Genomic DNA, 19,121 nt, shown 5'->3' with positions numbered 1-19,121 from the left:
GACGATTATAAAAAGAGGTTATTCTATTGTAAGTTCACTCACCAAACAAACACACCGTTTGGTGTGAAAGACCAATTCAAGCTTTCTCAACACCAACATAATGGGTTTAGCAGACAGGAATTTCATAAATAAACTAAAGGCCGGGCACTTGAGAGTATGATATTGTTCTTTGGTCTTGGTAGTGATCGTATAAAATAAGTGGTTGTGTTAGATAGCCAATTTAATTGTAATTGGCCTGTGAAGTACTCTCATCATTATAAGACCAATAGGCCTGTCTATGTATTTAAAATAATTTACATTTAAAATTGAACAATTCCAATAGCTACCATAATTTTGTCTTACATGTTTAATTCCGTAGCATATTCTATTTTATTTTATTATATTCTATGCCATGTACTTTTTCGCGCATGGGATTTGTGCGGAGCTGAGACGCAGCATCCGTGAGGTGGAGGGAGGGAGGAGAGAAGAGAGGCTATTCAACTAGAAGCGCAGCTGGACCGACAGAGGAAGACGGGACAGAATGAGAACCACAGCCGTAATGACTGACCTGACACACGGATGGAACGATGCGGCTAAAACAGTCATAAATTGCTTGATGGAGTCCATAATGGATTGTTATATTATAACAGCGTAGGAAATGGGGCGACCATATGCATTTTTACGTCGAGTTACATTGTAGCAGCATCCATCGCCGCTGAGAGGATGGTTTCCCAGGTGGTACAGACCTTGCGGCAGGGGGTTTGGGCATCACTGACAGGAGGATGGTACCACGACCCAGATCAGAACAAATTCAACAATTCTTGTCATCTTTATTTGTGGATATTCCTCCTTATGCTGCCATTGTCACTACATTTGGTGAGTTAACATAACACACGAAGGCCGCATTATGTGCAGTTTGTAACGTTTTAGTGCACGGTTGCATCAAGAAGCGCCATCATAGACTAATACGTTTTTTCATAACAATAATTTTCTCACATATTGTTTCTGATAAAAGTATCATTGTTCTTGCGTTTTCTTAAAAGAAAAAGGTGTTGTCGCATTTTTCACTGCATGCTGCTGTTTTACGATGTAACGCATGTCTGGATAGTCGAGACATGCGTTGTAGGAGCGAGCGTGAGTGTAACCTATACACAAAGACCTGCACGACACACCTCACCATCCTTACCTCTATGGTCACGCATGACTCATCTCTAGGCTATATACGTTCTTGTTTAACCGTTCAGTATACTGGAGCTAAGGATAAGTCACAGTTAAGGTGGCTGAATTGTTAGGGTTAGATCAATTCCAGAGATTTTTGTCTTGCATAATTATACTACTTCTAGTCCAAGTCAACATAACAACCTTGTTATGTGTACCAAAGTGATTCTCTGACAGTGAAACTCAGAAGAACATTTGTTATGACGTGAGCTACATCTAGAACTACTGACCTTGTATATTTGTGAATACATTTCTGTAATAGTTACGCTTATGTAATGGTGTATTTAATCACCCAAACCTACCTACGTTTTGACTTAGTAATTGTCTATTTCACAGAATGTAAAACTATTTGATGCTCACATGGACTATGTTAAAGTGTGTTCTTGGTCCTGGCTATGGAAATGTAATCTCATTAGTTAAAACTTATTGCTAATGGAAGCGCATGTGTCCAAGGGAGAGCAGGTCTTTTAGCACAGAGGCAACAGTTAAGGTCTCAGAGGAGTGACTCTCATCCTTTACTTGTGAACAGAACACCATGTTCTACAAGGAGCTCTGAGCCCAGACAACACCTCTCTGTACATTATTTGATTGATAGTTAACAAAATGACGATGATTTGATTGTCTTCGAGTCAATACATTCTTTACAGTGATTTATGTATTAATTGTGCGCGTGTGTTCTTTTCCTTTCTCAGGCCTTGCCCCCAACCACCATGGCCCTCAGTATCTACTGCACCTCTGTCACCATCTTCTTCATCCTCATCAAGGCAGCCAACTACCGCCTCCACCTGATGTTTGACCGCGGTGAAGCCGTGCCCCAGGGCAGCCTCTCTGATGTCAGCAGAGGACCAGAGAAGAAGAGCAATGCCTCTGACTCCTGTCTGCCAGCCGGACTGAGGTAAGACCCTGCCACACCCATGCACCAACACACACAGTTATATTATGTTAGAAATCCCACCAACATATTATTTCTGTATTTCCCAACAGAAAGAGTAGTACTGTACCAGACAGCGTTGCCATGACAATGTTGACCAGAAACAGGCCTAGTCCAGTGATTCAGGTCACGGTGAAACAGACTGAAACCGACTCGGGACTGATAGGAGTGGTGAGTATACTGGACCACAACCTAACCAGTATAATACTGTCATGCTTTGACTATGATAAATTATTGTATCTTAACGGTCTATTAATCTTGACCATGGTCTGTATCTGTCGTACTTACAGGAGTGTTCCAAGGCAGAGGATGTGAAGATTACTGAAGGTACCTGTATTTTCTCTGTGCTCAAATAGACTGACCTGGATTTTGACAACCATTCTCATACTGCATAGTTAGAACAAAGTGTACTGTAGCTACTGCTATCCTTGAAATGGTTGCATAGATGAATGGGCCACTTTCCCACTTGCGAGTGTTAGATAGGCATGCAGACATCAGCTGGTTTATACCAGTAAATTACCTCATAAAGTCTGGCCATGATAAAAGTGCAGAGGAGGAGATTGCAAAACTTGGACAGGCTGCTACCCTGGCAACGTTTTTCACTTAGTAAAATTCAATACAATTGTATTTTTCCCCTAGGCCAATGGCATTTAGTATCTAAAGTCCAGCAATTTCATCTTACACTGCAGTATAATAGTCAAATTAGAAATAAGATTCAAGCCATCCATGTTATGTGCAATAGTTTCTTTTAGTTAAGTTCTGTGTAATGTATTGGCATTATTGAAATGTGCAAGTTAAAGTTAAATATTTTTCCAGTCAAAAAATAAAGGTTTTGTCTGTTCTAGCCAATTGCCTTGGACAAGGCAGGCCTCCCTCCTTAACTTATGTTGTGAAACCCCTGTCAATCAAAGTCAAGCTGGAGGAAAGCACAGAAGTTCAGACAAGAATCTAGAGTGCTATTTCTCCTATTTGAATTTATTTTAAAATGTTACCAATTGCAGCTTTAAGAGCTGTTGCAGTCACGGTAAATAAATGCGGTCATGGAGAATTATTTACATAGCTGTGTGTTCATTGCCATCTCCAGGTCATGGTGAGAGCAGAGTGGAGGTGAGAGCCACGGGGTCTGTGATGTCTGGGGACGACCCATCCCCTGATGACCTGTCCAGCCCCAATCCCGACCTGGCTGCCCCCCTGCTGCAGGCCCAGCAGAGGCCCAGCTCTGGGCATGACAGGGAGACTGCCGCTGCAGACAAACAAGACAGGGAGGATGTAGACCAGGAGGATGCCGGCAGGGATGATGCAGACGAAGGTTTACCTCCCTCCAAGGGGAGTGATCCGGAGAGCGAAGAGGAGGAGAAGGAAGAGGAGGAGGACGACGATAAGGAGAAACAACACCAAGATCCCAACAACAACTACCTAGAGACCCCTGAAGACTGCCAGGAAGCTCTCCCACCCCCACACCCTGCCCTTGTCCAGGAACACCCATTGGAGGAAACCTACTGTTCAGATGAGATTGCTGTGGTCCTGGTGGACACCTCGGGGCCCCCGTCGGCTAGGCTGGAGGAGAGCGACACGGTGAAGATCATCATCACCATGAGCTGCGATGCCCAGACAGCAGCCGAGCTGGAGGAGTCGGTGAAGCAGAGCATCTTAGAGTCTGCCCAGGCACATGCCCAGAGGGGTGGAGACCACCAGGGAGGAGGTCCTAACACTGGAGACTGCCACATCAGGATCCCTGTTATAACCTTCGACTCACCTGAAGAGGAGGGAGAAGGGGAGGGTGAGGGTAAGAGCGTCTCCGAGACAGACCCTTCTCAGCAGGCATTAACCAGTCTGGATGTTGAGTTGTCCAAGGATCTAGTGAGTTCTGATGTGGTGCAGCTGGACCAGGAATATCTTAGCCCCCAACTGACCAATAAGAACAGTCCCAGTCCTCAGCTAACCAATGAAAATAGTTCGTCAGGCATTGATGTCCACTCCCACAATGAAGAGAATGACCCCCCAGAGCTCAACATGGACGCAAATGGCTTCCTGCGTATCCCGCCCGCTTTGGGTCGATACTGTCTGGGGCCTGGCGGCAGGACTCACGTCCGAGGCCTGAGCATGGACAGTGGAAAGGATGCAGTGCTCTTGGTGGACCGGGCCCAGAACAAGAACCAGCACCCCACCATGACCAGCTCTAAGTCAGACCTGGAGGCCAAGGAGGGCCAGACACCCAATGAGACCAACTTCCTGGAGTTTGTATCTCTGCTTGGGTCCCTCAGCACTAGGGGGGTCGGGACCAACCCACAGGAAGAGGAGCCAGTGGAGGAGGAGAAAGAAGTAGAAAACGGTGGGTCTAGATGATTGCTACGACTGTATTAATTAGTCACAAAATGGCTACTTACAAAAATAGACTATTCCTGTTCTAAAAAATACCAAACTATCACTTAAAAAATCTCTAAAGTAAAGTCTAGCTGTGCTAGAGTGAACGGTAAAGTAGGAATATATATTTTTTATTGTCACCTGTTTCCAGAAGACTTGAGTGGGACTCCCAGACCCGATGAGCCGATCACAGAGCCAAACACAGAGCCAAACACAGAGAACCAGCAGCTGGAGCGTCCTAACCCGCCCAACAGCCTGGCCACCACAGACACCCTCCACACTATCCTGGAGAAACCCATACCCATCGTCTCCCCTGACAGGTACAGTAACAACATGGAGAAAAGGCATCATGGAAAATATCCTCTATTGAAATATAAAAAGAATGGTCGCAGGCTAATAACTTCCTACAGATGGCTTATATCCATGAGGGCCTGCTATCATAGACGGAGAGTGTATGGGAGGCAGACCATGGTTTGTGTGAGATCAGAGTGATGTCTTACAATGTCTTATGTCCTCTGACTAGTCCCCAGACAGACAGGGAGAAGGACCCAGACTATGACTCCCTCCCTTCCCAGACCTCCCAGTCAGAAAGCTCCATGCTGCAGGTCATATGCAGGCCCGAGGCCACCAACAAGGAAGATGCCTACACCTTCCACACTGTGCACAGTGAGTAGCTGCTACACCTTCCACACTGTACACAGTGAGTAGCTACTACACCTTCCACACTGTGCACAGTGAGTAGCTGCTACACCTTCCACACTGTATACAGTGAGTAGCTACTACACCTTCCACACTGTGCACAGTGAGTAGCTACTACACCTTCCACACTGTACACAGTGAGTAGCTACTACACCTTCCACACTGTACACAGTGAGTAGCTACTACACCTTCCACACTGTACACAGTGAGTAGCTACTACACCTTCCACACTGTACACAGTGAGTAGCTGCTACACCTTCCACACTGTACACAGTGAGTAGCTGCCAACTTTCCCACACCGTCTATAGAAAATGGTTCCGTCCCACCCTACTACCCTCTGGACCTGGTGGACTCTTCTGTGATCCCTGTTTGTCTGCTCCTGTGTTCTTGCTCCCAGGAGACAGACCCAGGAAGCTGTACGCTGAGAGAGCCTTGAATCTACCACTGGGGGCCGAACTCATTACTGGCAACATGTGGTAACAACTCACTCATTTTAGTCTGTTTGATAATATGAAAGATTGTATCATTTACATGTATTCATTTAGCAGACGCTTTTATCCAAAGCGACTTCCAAGAGAGAGCTTTACAAAGTGCATAGGTCACTGATAATAACAACAAGATAGCCCCAAGATATCATGTGTTGAATGATCTGGTGAAAATCTAAAATATGTACCCTAAAAACGTACAATATACAAATATTTATGTTGTGAGTGTTTCTTTGTTTGTGTGTGTGTCTAGTGACCTTCTCTCTACCTCCTCCAACTCGGAGTGCCAGGACGGTCTGGTGGGTGGGCACTCCGACTGCCCATTCCAGCGCCGCATCATCCCTGCTCACAGGATCCGCCCTCGTAGAACACATCCAGAGATCTTCCAGGTGATTCTCCCCGATCGATTTCTGAAACTGATTTTTTTTCCTTCGATTCCAGCTTGTGTTGCTTTGCCTCTAAAAATCGCTCTGACTCTGTGACTCGGCCCTACAATCGACAGCAGCCATTCATCGCACTACACAGCCTCGTGAGAAGTCTGCTGCCTGGCCATAGATCTCATATGACTCAGCCATAGCCTTCTCCCTGCAGCTTATAGCTCCTAGCTCCTAGTCTGTGGCTGACAGCAAACACCATTCTGTAGAGCCTCTGGGCCAACTAATGGCTGCTGAGGGAAGGAATGCCAGCTAGACATTGCTGTGAGGTGATTAATGAGCAGCAAAGGTGCACGGTGGTCTTTTCTTTCCTTTTAAGGTTGAGATAGGGTTTCAAGAAGCACTTTACTCCTTCAATCACAATTACTATGCAAGCACACTGATATTACTAAACAGTGCTGTATGTGAACACATTAAGATCACAGTATCTCTATAGGACGGCCAACAAGAATCTGTGTTGACACAGACTGATGATCCACATGAATTGTGTCGTAATAAGACTGATTTTCCGACAATGTTTTCTCTAGGAAGAGGACTCTATAGACGAGTCGTCGGAGACCTCCACTCAAGAGAAGCCCTCCAGGAAACTCTACTACAAACTCAAACTCTTTCCTGGGAAGTGGATCAACCTCCTGTATGACAGACTCACTCTGCTTGCCCTATTGGACAGGTAAACAATCACCTCACCTATAACTGTTGGTAAGCGATAGAAACACTGATAAAAGTGTCCACTATTCCCACAACCAAGTGTACTGTAGTAGGTCACTGGTCAGGTCAGTGCGAAGCAGTTTGTGTGTTTAATAGGTAGGCTATGTGGCTCTACAGGAACCAGGATGTGGTGGAGAATCTGGTGGCGGTATTTCTGGCCTTCCTTGTGTCGTTCCTTGGATTTGTTCTGCTCAACCATGGCTGCTTCAAAGACTTCTGGGTCTTCCAGTTCTGCCTCGTCATTGCCAGCTGCCAGTACTCTCTGCTCAAGGTACCGCAGATGACCCTTCACACTACCTATCACGCTAAGTCTATCTTTAGCTGATAGCTTACTGTCGAACAGACTGTGAACTCTATATGGTGTTGCTTGTGTTGCAGAGTGTTCAACCTGATGCTGCCTCACCTACCCATGTAAGTGTGAAATCATAAGTCATCAAGGCTGTAATTATAGTAAATATTGGGGGGGGGGACATCCCCCCCAATAGTCAAAATGTCCCCCCCAATATATTGATATAAAAATATAAATGTGCTATGCTATGACAGGCCGCTGTCCGAAATTATCATAAAAAAAAAGAAATGGTCCCCCTCAATGTTGACTCCATGGCTACGGCCTTGGAAGTCATCATAACAAGTCATTAAAGAAAAAAATTGCAAAAAAGCACTACTGCTCCAGACCACTGTAGATATATTGACTCTCTTTATCTGTCCCTCTCTTAAAATCAATCACCCCCTCCCTTTCCAGGGCCATAACCAGCTGGTAGCCTACAGTCGGGCAGCTTACTTCTGTATATTCTGCAGTCTGATCTGGCTGTTGGAGCAGAGCCTCAGGATGAAAGACCTTCCTGTCTCCAGCATCTACGGCATCACCATCACTATCTCTGACACCCTCCAATTCCTGCGGGACATCTTAGTAGGTATGGCACTGACACTTATATCCTACTGACATCTACCAGGTATGGAGTGGAAAAGACTTGCTGCCATAGCTTTGTTGAAATTAAACATTGGTTTGATATGGATTCTATAATTATGCCTGTTCACAGTCTGTAATTGCTTTCTTTGTTTCAGGTTTTACCTATTGCTTCCCCATCACGTTCCTCGTTGGACTGTTTCCGCAAATTAACACCTTTGTCATCTACCTGCTGGAGCAGATTGACATGCACTTCTTTGGTGGCACAGGTCTGTGGTGCTCTCTTTTCTGGAAACATTCTTACTAGCAACTAGCAGGTCGAAATATCTAACATTGTTATGTAAACCCCCTGAACCCAACCGTGTTTGCTAGCTGCCACGGGGCTCCACTCAGCCGTGTACAGCCTCCTCCGCAGCCTGACAGCCTTCTCTCTGCTCTACGGCTTCTGTTTCGGGGCTCTCAAGGTATTCTTGAACTCACTGGTGGGCTTGGGCTAGGGTTAGAATGGGTATGCCTGTATCAAATGCCAAAGTGTTTCTATTTCAGTTGCCATAGTTCTGGGAATGTGCTGTGTGAGAGAGAGTGCGGTGAAGCCGAGTAAAGCACTGTGTAGGAGAGGTAGAGGTAAAGCTTTTGACTAGCTTGGTAGAGTGTACTTTGGCAGGCTAGTGAGGGCTGCAGGGTTGCTGGGCCCTGCTTGTCTGAGTGAGTTTCTGTCTGACTTGCTTGCTGGCCAGCTTCTGATTTAGTATTCTAACTGATGGTATTAATGTGACCAAGAGTCTGGTTACAGAAAAGCAAAATAGCACATACCCGTAGTGAGAATGTCGTGCCAACAGAAACTGCAGTGCACACGACTGTTAAACTGACATGAACGCTAACGATCCCTAATAGAGAGATTTGACGTACGTAAAAGAGAAAGGAAACACGAGGGTGCCTTGTCCTGTCTTCTGCTCTCCTTTACAGAATATGAATATTTGGCAGTTACTGCTTCATGTTGTTTGTCCCCTGTAACCTTCTGTCTTGTGTGTGGTTGTCCAGGAGCCGTGGGATGAGCAGCACACGCCAGCTCTGTTCTCAGGGTTCTGTGGGTTGCTGGTGGTCCTGTCCTACCACCTGAGTCGCCAGAGCAGCGACCCCTCGGCCCTCCTGTAAGTACTGCTGTTTGGATTGGCTGGCTGGCTGTTTGGGCTGGCTGGCTGTTTGGGCTGGCTGGCTGTTTGGACTGGCTGGCTGGCCGTTTGTGCTGGCTGGCTGTTTGTGCTGGCTGGCTGTTTGGGCTGGCTGGCTGGCCTTCTCAGTTTCTATCCGTGTCTATGTCTTGATGTCTATCCTTCTGCCCCTCTGCCTGTATCGGATATCAACTGGTCTACGCAGTTGTTAACAGTCAACCATAACACTGTACCCCAAATAATAAATACCCTTGTAATACCTAATCCTTCAACTAACACCCCCCCTGCCAGGTCTCTTATCAAGTCTAAACTGATGCCAGCCCTGGTTGACAGCGAAGAGGAGGATGAAGATGCGTCAGGCATCAAGGACCCCCTACCGGAAAAGCTCAGGAACTCTGTGGTGAGAATAACTACATTTTCCCCTCTCACAGGAACACAAATAGAGTTAGGTTGAGGATGGTGTAACACAGTAACATTCTGTATATTGTTCTTCTTTGTTTGCAGAAGGAGATTCTGTATTCAGATCTAGTGGTGTGTTCCATCGCCTACATCCTAACCTTCGCCATCACAGCAAGCACTGTCTTCCTGTCCCTTAAGGTCAGTTTGTCAGACCCTGATGAATCCGTTAACCACCCAAGTGGAAAAACATATAAGTATACTCACAAAGTACAAGTACAAACGTGAAAAAATAAAGAATCTGTACATTTGCTAGTACTCTTCCAATTCTGTAGAAAAATATGTGTTCTAGATATGATCATTTTACCACTACTACCATTACCTTACTCCATCTCTCTCACTGTTCCTCCCCATCTCACCTTACCCCCTTACTCCCCCTTTCTCCCCCGTCCAGCCGTTTGTCACCATTGTGCTGTATGCGCTGGCGGGGACAGTGGGCATGGTCACCCACTACGTCATCCCCCAGATGAGGAAGCAGCACCCCTGGCTCTGGATCTCTCACCCTGTCCTCAAGAGCAAGGAGTACGGCCAGTTTGAACCACGAGGTCAGGACCAGGCGGGACACTTGACCTTTTACTGCTGTCACTGGTTCACTCTGACAGGGAGGACAGTTAAAACAGCACTTTATGCACGCGTTGGACGTGTTTCTTTCGTTAGCTTTTCCCTTGTGAATGCTTTTTGGTTTGATTTGATTGGTTGATTGTAGCGTGGGCTTCGTGTTTCAGAGGACGCCCAGCTGATGTGGTTTGAGCGTCTCTGCGTGGGCCTGCTCTGTTTCGAGAAGTATGTCATCTACCCTGCCATTGTGCTGAGCGCACTCACCAACGAAGGCTTCTCTCTCAGCCATCGGAAGAAACTGGGCATCCAGTGAGTATCCTCTCTATCTTCTCCTGACTGGCAAACTGTACTTCTATTGCATTCCCCCATCTCCTCCTCTCTCCTCTCCTCCTCTCCTTTCCCATCACACCCCCCTAATAATAAAACTAGCTTTCCTCGCCCATATTCTCATCTTAACGATCATACTCCTCTCCAACCCCTCTTCTGTCATCTCCTCTAGATAATTCTAGAAACCCTTCTCCCCCCATACGCCCTCCATCTCCCCCTTCATCCCGCCCTGTCGCTCACCAAGTTAAGCAGTTCTGACACTACCGTTTAAACATCTGTATTATCCTAAGGCAGCAGTCTATCAAGCCAACAATTAAACTGTTTGTCAGTGATGAGACTAACGAACACAGACTGCCTCTGAGCACACACTGTGCTGAGCATGCGATGATGTCATGTTGTGAGCAGGATGTTAGTGTCCTGCTGCTGCTGCTGCTGCTTTGCTGGGCCTGTGTTGGACCTGATTGGCTCAGGTGTCTGTGTCTCGCTCCAGCTGTGATGTCTTGTTGATGACAGTTGCTGGGATGAAGCTCCTGCGCTCCTCCTTCTGCAATCCCAGCTTCCAGTTCGTCACCCTCCTCTTCACCATCCTCTTCTTCACCTTTGACTGCGAGAAGTCCGAGAGCTTCCTGCTCGACTTCTTTGTCATGTCCATAGTCTTCCACAAGGTCAGTCGGGGCCCGAGACGTGCGTGCGTGCGCACACGTACACACACACCGAAATAAATGATACAAATGCTGGAAACCGAGGGAATATGACGTACTCGAAGGAGGCCTTTTTATCCTTTTCTATTCTTGCTTTTTTTTTCTCCAAAAATGTGTTCAGTTTTTTTTCCCATGCTTTTTTAGCCAGTTTTAAGTGAAGTGTGACAGGAAAGGCAGGGAAGTGAGAGGGAGGGGCCGTCATGCCACAAAAGGCCAAGGCCGGATTCGAATCCAGGCCTTAGCGATAAGGCCTCTACCTACATGGTGAGTGCACAAATCCAGTGAACTCCCGTGGCGACCCGGCCTCTTCAGTTCTGACTCCCGCTCTCCTACACACCCTCCCCACCCAGTGGGCGGAGAGAACTGACACCAGCCTCCCAAAGTTCCCTAGGGATTACAGATGTGCAGTAGCAGTGTTGATGCAGTAAGACATCGCCCACACCTCCCTTGTGTGTAGCTCTTCTTCCTGACTATCTTATCTACTAGTTATTTTAGGAGGGGATACAAAGGACAGTCTGTTCTTTTTTTGTGTTGTGTCTTGTGTGTTTGTGTGGAGTTGTGTAGGTTTGAATGTGGGTGTGTGTGTCTCTGTGACTCACACATACAGCAGTCGGTGTTCTGCTCCTGGAGATCTGAGAGGTTCTTGACAGAAACTTGGTTTCGGAACCACCGTGTCCTTCTAGAAACCCTCCCAGGTGGTTAGGACTGCACACTCTGACCTCCTGGTGCTTATTGGCTGTGTCCTTCTCCCCTGCAGCTGAAGGAACTGCTCCTGAAACTGCACTTCATCATGGTCTACATCGCTCCCTGGCAGATCGCCTGGGGCTCTGCCTTCCACGCCTTCGCCCAGCCCTTTGCCGTACCTCGTATCCTTAAACCCAGGAGCAGGCCGTCCTTTACCCCGTGTTTTGTGGTGTGTGTGTGTGTGTGTGTGTGTGTGGGGGGGGGGGTGTAGCTAGCTATGCATGCCGGTTTCTTAATCTGGGTACAGGGTGTATGGGTGAGTACCATGTCTATCTGCATGTTTGTGTATTTCTTGTGGTGTGTGTATTCTGGCTGTCGGACGAGACCTTGATTCCCAGTTCAGATTCAGCCATGTTGCTGCTGCAGACCCTGCTGACCACCCTGTTCTACACCCCCCTCAGCCCCTTCTTGGGCAGCGCCATCTTTATCACCTCCTACCCACGACCCGTCAAGTTCTGGGAGAGGAACTACAAGTAAGAACCCCCCCTCCTGTGGACGTATGTGTACTCAGGGAAGAAGTGGAGGGATGTTGACTGTAAGCCCTGGGGAGGAAGACAAGTAGAACTAGATATAGGGGGAGTAAAGAGTAGACGCTGAATGAAAGCGTTGGACAGGAGAAAGCAGCTTCAGATAGAGCAGGGTAGCAGGAGAGAGAGAAAGTCTTTGAAATATGCATGCTCCATGTGCCCCCAGCAAGCGCCACACACCTCCCTGTATGAGCAAGTCTGTCTGACAGATGATGTCATTTGCATGCACATACATAAATACACACACACACACACAGTCACTAACACACACACACACAAACACCTTTGCCAAGTGTTGTAGCCCTGACTAGGCTCAAGGAAACGAGACAAGCTACCAAGCTACTCCACTCTCTAACTTATTGATGAAGACATCTTTTCCTATTCTTACACAACAGTGACTTGAGAGGTCTAAAAAAGAACACTCAGAATATGTCCTGGAATCCAGTTCGGCCTTGTAGTGTTGTTTATCAGACCTTGTACTGGCATAACATCCATAATGTAATGCATGTCTGTTTGCTCTGACCTGTGCCCAATCTCCTGTTCTCTCTCTCTCTCTCTCTCTCTCTCTCTCTCTCTCTCTCTCTCTCTCTCTCTCTCTCTCTCTCTCTCTCTCTCTCTCTCTCTCTCTCTCTCTCTATCTCTCTCTCTCTCTCTCTCTCTCTCTCTCTCTCTCTCTCTCTCTCTCTCTATCTCTCTCTCTCTCTCCCTCTCTCTCTCTCTCTCTCTCTTTATCTCTCTCTCTCTTTATCTCTCTCTCTCTCTCTCTCTCTCTTTCTCTCTCTCTCTCTCTCTCTCTCTCTCTCTCTCTCTCTCTCTCTCTCTCTCTCTCTATCTCTCTCTTCTCTCTCCCTCTCTCTCTCTCTCTCTCTCTCTCTCTCTTTCTCTCCCTCTCTCCACTTTTCGGGTCTCTTCTCTGCTGTTCTCTGTCTCTGCAGCACCAAACGTATAGACAACTCCAACAGCAGACTGGTGTCTCAGGTGGATAAAGAGACTGGTAACCTCTATTTGTATACATACCACACTTTCATTTAGACCACCAAACAAACAAAGAATGATCCTTCATCACCAGTCCTTCCTCCGTCCCCAGGATGCGATGACAACAACCTAAACTCCATCTTCTATGAGTACCTGACGCGCTCGCTGCAGCACAGCCTGTGTGGGGACCTCCTGCTGGGCCGCTGGGGGAACTACAGCTCTGGAGACTGCTTCATCCTGGCCTCAGACTACCTCAACGCCTTCGTCCACATCGTGGAGGTCGGCAACGGCCTCGTCACCTTCCAGCTCCGGGGCCTGGAGTTCAGAGGTCAGGCACCTTTTTTTCTTACCGTCTGGCAGCTTCCACGGGGTGAATGCTCAGCAGAGGCCTGCAGACACCTTATCAGTGACACCCCCCTCCCCCCTTCCTGCCTAGGTACCTACTGCCAGCAGAGGGAAGTGGAGGCCATCACAGAGGGGGTGGAGGAGGACGAGGGCTGCTGCTGCTGCGAGCCGGGCCACCTGCCCCACGTGCTGTCCTGCAACGCCGCTTTCAACTTGCGCTGGCTGGCCTGGGAGGTGACCACCACCAAGTACCTGCTGGAGGGCTACAGCATCAGCGAGAACAACGCTGCCACCATGCTGCAGGTGTACGACCTCCGCAAGCTGCTGGTCACCTACTATCTGAAGGTAAGATCCCAGGCCTTACTCATCTAACTTAGTCGAACTGAATTCCTGCTGGTCGCCTATTATCTGAAGGCAAGGTCCCAGGCCTTTCTAACCTAACCTAGTCAAACTGAATTCCTGCTGGTCACTTATTATCTGAAGGTAAGGTCCGAGGCCTTACCAACCTAACCTAGTCAAACTAAATTCCTTCCTAACCTAGTCGAACTGAATGTCACATTATGGTTATTTCTGAACTCGTAGTATGACCCCTCTCCCTTCCCCTCCTCCAGAGTATCATCTACTACCTGGTGCAGTGCTCCAAGCTGCAGACTTGGCTGAAGGACCAGGCCCTCCAGGAGGCCCTCACCTCCTACACCAAGTGGCACCACATTGAGAGAGACCCGGGTGTGTTCAGCGTGAAGATCGACGAGGACTATGTCCACTGTCTGCAGGGTGTCACACGCGCCAGCTTCTGCAACGTCTACCTGGAGTGGATCCAGTACTGCGCTAACAAGATGGAGCAGGTCAGTCAGGAGGACAGACAGACGGACAGACAGACAGACAGACAGTTAGAGGGACAGACAGGAGGACTAGTCAGTCCTCTGGTTAGAGAGCTCAAATGGGAACAGTGTCATTTGTTTGTCATAGTTCCACCAGGGTTGTAGAATTGTTTTAAAATGTGGGTGGGACAGCTTTTGTCATAGCTGACAATGGGGGCCATTAAATATAATTGTCTAAATAAAAGGTTTGACAGTACCTTCACTGAATTAATACAGTATACGGATATTGTGTGTGTATGTGTTTGCAGCCTGTGGAGTGTGACGAAGACTCCCCTCTGGTTACTCTGAGCTACGCTCTTTCTGTCCTGGGGAGGAGGTCACTGGGAACAGCCTCACACAACATGTCCAACAGGTAAACAAAAACAACAGGTAAACAAGAACAACAGGTAAACAAGGAAAAGTGTATGCATCATCAAAACATCTGGACTTGGCATATGGATAGGTCTGTAGTTGCATAGATGTTCCAAAAGGGGGCAGTTACATGACACCACTTAGTCTACCATTTATAATTCTCTCTCTCACTTCCTGCCCCCTCCCTTCCTTCCTTCCTCCCCTCCCTCCCTTTGTCTTTGTCTCCCTGCCCCCTCCCTCTCAGTCTGGAGTCCTTCCTGTATGGGTTTAACACCCTGTTTAAGGGGGACTTCCGTATCGCCACCAAGGATGAGTGGGTGTTTGCGGACATGGACCTCTTGCAGAAGGTGGTGGCTCCTGGGGTTAGGATGAGCCTCAAACTCCATCAGGTAAACTAGCAGTGAAACAGCCACGCTGCCCTGTCACCATCACAACGACACCCGCACTCCTGTCCACCAGGGGGGTATTCCAGAAAGCAGGTTATGCAACATAACCAGGTCAGTTAACCCACCAGCTGATTCACAATGTTGCTGCAACCTACTGGCAATGTTGCTACAACGCTGGGTGTCAGCTGGGGAGTTAACTTACCTGGTTCGGGGACCTGTTCATCTCCTCACGACGAGGAGAGCAACGTGCACGTTGTGAATCAGATACAGAGTGCCTGACCGTGCCTAATGCTGACCCTCCTTCATCGGCCACTCAGGACCACTTCACGTGTCTGGAGGAGACGGAGGAGGCGTCCATCTTGTACGAGGCCATCAGTAACTACCGCGGCAGCCTGGTGATCTGCCACGAGAGCGACCCCGCCTGGCGCAAGGCGGTGCTGTCCAGCCGCGACACACTGCTCACGCTTCGCCACATGGTGGACGACGGCACGGACGAGTACAAGATCATCATGCTGTACAAGCGCCACCTCAGCTTCAAGGTCATCAAGGTGAGGCAGTGGTGTCAGATGTGTGTTGATGTCAAAGACAGGTAAGGGTTTACATTTAGCAGACGCTCTTATCCAGAGCGACTTACAGTAAGTACGGGGGACACACAGGGCAAGTAGGGTGAAGTGCCTTGCCCAAGGACACAATGTCATTTGGCACAGCCGGGAATCGAATCGGCGACCTTCTGATTACTAGCCCGATTCCCTAACCGCTCAGCCCCCTGACTCCAGGGTTAAGGTTGTCCATTTGTTATGATTTTCCACAACATACTTGTGTCTGTAACCACCCTATCCCCCCCTCCTCTATCCCCTCTCCCCCTATCCCCCCCCCCATCCCCCCAGATCAATAAGGAGTGCGTGCGAGGCCTGTGGGCGGGGCAACAACAGGAACTAGTGTTCCTACGGAACAGGAACCCAGAACGTGGCAGCATCCAGAACTCTAAGCAGGCTCTGCGGAACATGATTAACTCATCATGTGACCAGCCGTTGGGATACCCCATGTATGTGTCGCCCCTGACGACGTCATACATGGGCACACATCGCCAGCTGAGAAGCATCTGGGGCGGGCCTTTCAGCCTGGACGCCATTCGCAGCTGGCTCTGCTCCAAATGGCTACGGTGAGTGCTGGAGAGGGTGTGTGTGTGTGTGTGTGTATAGGGGTGCATTTAAGAGAGAAGGGTAGAGATTGGGACAACTGCCAGAGTCTTTGTGCTGCGACAGCACCCTCTTCATCTTCCTACCTCTCTCTCTCTCTCTCTCTCTCTTTTTTTTCTTCTCCCCTTTATACTAGCCTGAGGCCTGGGAACATGCTAGCTAGCAGCCTGCCTCATCTGAATAATTCTTCATTAGCTTCCACTGTTCTGCTAATGGCACTATTATGTATAAGTGTGTGCGTGTGTGTGTGCGTATGTGAACCCGAGCAGCACTCTTTAAGCCTCTTATGCGAGGCTTTCATCTCAGATTAGATTAGATTTATAATCCTAATTCATTACCCTTGAGTTAAATGTGTTTCCTCAATTTCAGCACTAGCCTAAAAGCACAGATTGGAAGCCTGCTATGTCAGCAAGAATACATTATCTCTGATGCCTGTTTTACAGTAGTTAGCGTGTGCAGGAGGATGTGTGTGTGCGCTCATGTGAACACACACGTGTCCATGTGTGTTCATGTGTGTGTTTGTTTTCCAGGGTGCGCAAGGACAACCTGACCAGCTGTAACAGTGGGGTGAACATGGAGGATGTGGATTGTGCAGGTGGCTCATCAACCCTCAGTCAGAACCATCCATCCATCACCTCCCAGAGCCTGAGTCTGTACCAGGCCCGGCCCAGGACCTCCCAGGCCAGTCGGCATCATACCACAGGTACCTCGGCACCACCAGGGAAACACACACCATCTTACAGGATGCTAGGCTACTTTATGAATCTGTGGACTGGAGAGTAGATACCTGCCAAAGCAGACAAGAAGAAAACTAAAGAGTTACTGGTTTGCAGGACACTGTTTAAGCTTTAGGGTAACATTTGTGTGTGTGTGTGTGGTTCTAGGCAGGAGAGAGTACAGGAGTCGGTCTGTCCAGCCCCAAAGCCAACGCCCACCTGTCACCAGCCAATCAGGGCCAATCCTAGACAGCCAGCAGGTCTCAGGCTCCGCTCACGGTCTGGTGCAGCGTCTTTCCAACAGCCAGCTGTCTTTCAACACCTCCATCGCCTCCATCTTCTCCCAGGTACACACACACACACACACACATGCTCCCTCCACACACACCTTGCCTCTCCTCACATCTCTCCTCTGTAAGGATAAGGATCAAAATTTGTTATTGTTATTCCAAAACATGGTACATGAGCTAGAACGAAATTAGATTCTGAGATCCGGTTAAAACCACTCACAAATAAATAACTAAACAACTCAACATAATAAAATACAATAAATACAGATAAACGTCATCATACACACCCACAGATACATGCTAACATGCTTTCCTCAGGTCCCGCGGTTGTCTACGGCGGGAGGCCTGAGCTCCCAGCTGGCAGCGGCGGCCCAGCAGCGCTCCAGCCAGGTGTCCTCCTCCTCCTCCACCCTCAGCCTGCTGTTCGGCAAGCGCAGCTTCTCCAGCGGCCTTGTGATCTCGGGCCTGTCGGCGGCCGAGGGGGGAAACACCACCGACACGCAGTCGTCCAGCAGTGTCAACATCGCCATCGGACCCTCACATCGCTCCAGTAGCCGGGCCACACAGGTACCTCACCCCTGACCCACTGACCTCTATGCCTTGCTTTCAACCCCACCTTCTACTCGTTCATCAAATCATTATTTAATAGTGAATGATTATGCTATGTTTTGGTTGCCCTTCAAGTAGTTCTGTGCATTTACATCTTCCGTACATTTAAGAGCCTCTAATCAATCCAGGACTTTTTCTGGTCTTTCCCTCCAATCCTCTCACAGTGGACCTCAGAGGCCTACGAGAGTATAGACACCTCAAACTCCAACACAGCCATTGGTCCTAGAGACACTATGCAGTCAGGTGACCGAGGCCTCAGCCAGGGGTTGGACAGGACCCAGGAAGAATCTGCTTCTGCCTCTGTCTCTGCATCCCAGGAGCCACTGACTGATCAAAACACCGAATGAGAGGACACACAACAATACACACACATGTGTTGATCAAAAACAGTTTGAGAAACACACACTAAATGGAAGAAGATGGAATGCGGATGAAACCCACGTCTGCTTCTCTGTTCCTCTGCTCTGTTCCACAGCATGGTGACACCTGTTGTTTGAATGTAAATGAACTAACATGTCGGTCCAGAGACTGGAATAAACACAGACTTTTTCAACCAGAGAACTCCTGTGTGTTAATAAAGTTACGCAAATCCACAGATTTGGGAAGGGGAGAGACATGATTGTGGTGTGTGTGTGTGTAAATACAGTTTTGAGGGGAAAAAAACTTGTTTGATGTACAAACAAAACAGTAAAAATAAAGTTGAATTGAGAGGTAGGCTCTTCTTTGATTCTTTAAACACAGAACCTTTTTTTCTTCCTCATAAACCCATATTTATGTTCACTTTATATTAGATCACAAATTAGTTTAACTCCGGAATGGTAGAACATGTTTTGTCTAGCAGTCAAAAGGGGTGCTAGTCCAGCAACAGACAGCGTCACCTTTTCCTCTACTCCAAGAGCGAATTATACAATGACAATTGGGGGGGTCAACTTCTTCTCCAGGGTGTGTATCGACCCCCCCGACCTGTTGTTTTGACCTCTTTTGGGGGAGTCCAGGTCTTAATTAGGGGGGTCAGACCCCCCCATAATTCACACCCTGCCTCTACTTCTTGACTAACGTGCATAAAGATGGTTGGTTTAGTGAGGTTCACAGGCTAACTGCTTAAATGGATTAGATGCACCATGGGTTGTGTGAGTTATTTCCAGCAATATTATGTCTC

General features: G+C 48.1%; 1 protein-coding gene across 1 annotated transcript; it reads left to right on the top strand.

The window, feature by feature from the left end:
* Positions 1-508: 508 nt before the first annotated feature.
* pcnx2 (pecanex 2) lies at positions 509-18,515 on the top strand. Its single transcript, XM_084709033.1, has 35 exons — positions 509-855; positions 1,890-2,092; positions 2,182-2,299; positions 2,419-2,455; positions 3,213-4,460; positions 4,644-4,812; positions 5,016-5,158; positions 5,589-5,667; positions 5,930-6,065; positions 6,638-6,780; positions 6,936-7,089; positions 7,197-7,229; positions 7,561-7,732; positions 7,884-7,994; positions 8,098-8,189; positions 8,767-8,876; positions 9,189-9,297; positions 9,402-9,494; positions 9,748-9,898; positions 10,079-10,220; positions 10,729-10,903; positions 11,697-11,805; positions 12,027-12,156; positions 13,146-13,204; positions 13,298-13,513; positions 13,622-13,875; positions 14,142-14,375; positions 14,660-14,763; positions 15,007-15,151; positions 15,466-15,696; positions 16,036-16,310; positions 16,878-17,050; positions 17,232-17,410; positions 17,672-17,920; positions 18,127-18,515. Exons 1-35 carry the CDS (start codon positions 703-705, stop codon positions 18,307-18,309), a joined length of 6,312 nt encoding a protein of 2,103 aa, XP_084565159.1. The 5' UTR covers positions 509-702; the 3' UTR covers positions 18,310-18,515.
* Positions 18,516-19,121: the final 606 nt, after the last annotated feature.

Source organism: Hypomesus nipponensis, chromosome 11 (assembly GCF_054491055.1).
Source record: "Hypomesus nipponensis isolate SF chromosome 11, ASM5449105v1, whole genome shotgun sequence".
Classification (NCBI taxonomy): domain Eukaryota; kingdom Metazoa; phylum Chordata; class Actinopteri; order Osmeriformes; family Osmeridae; genus Hypomesus; species Hypomesus nipponensis.
This window is presented reverse-complemented; position numbering and strand designations above follow the sequence as displayed.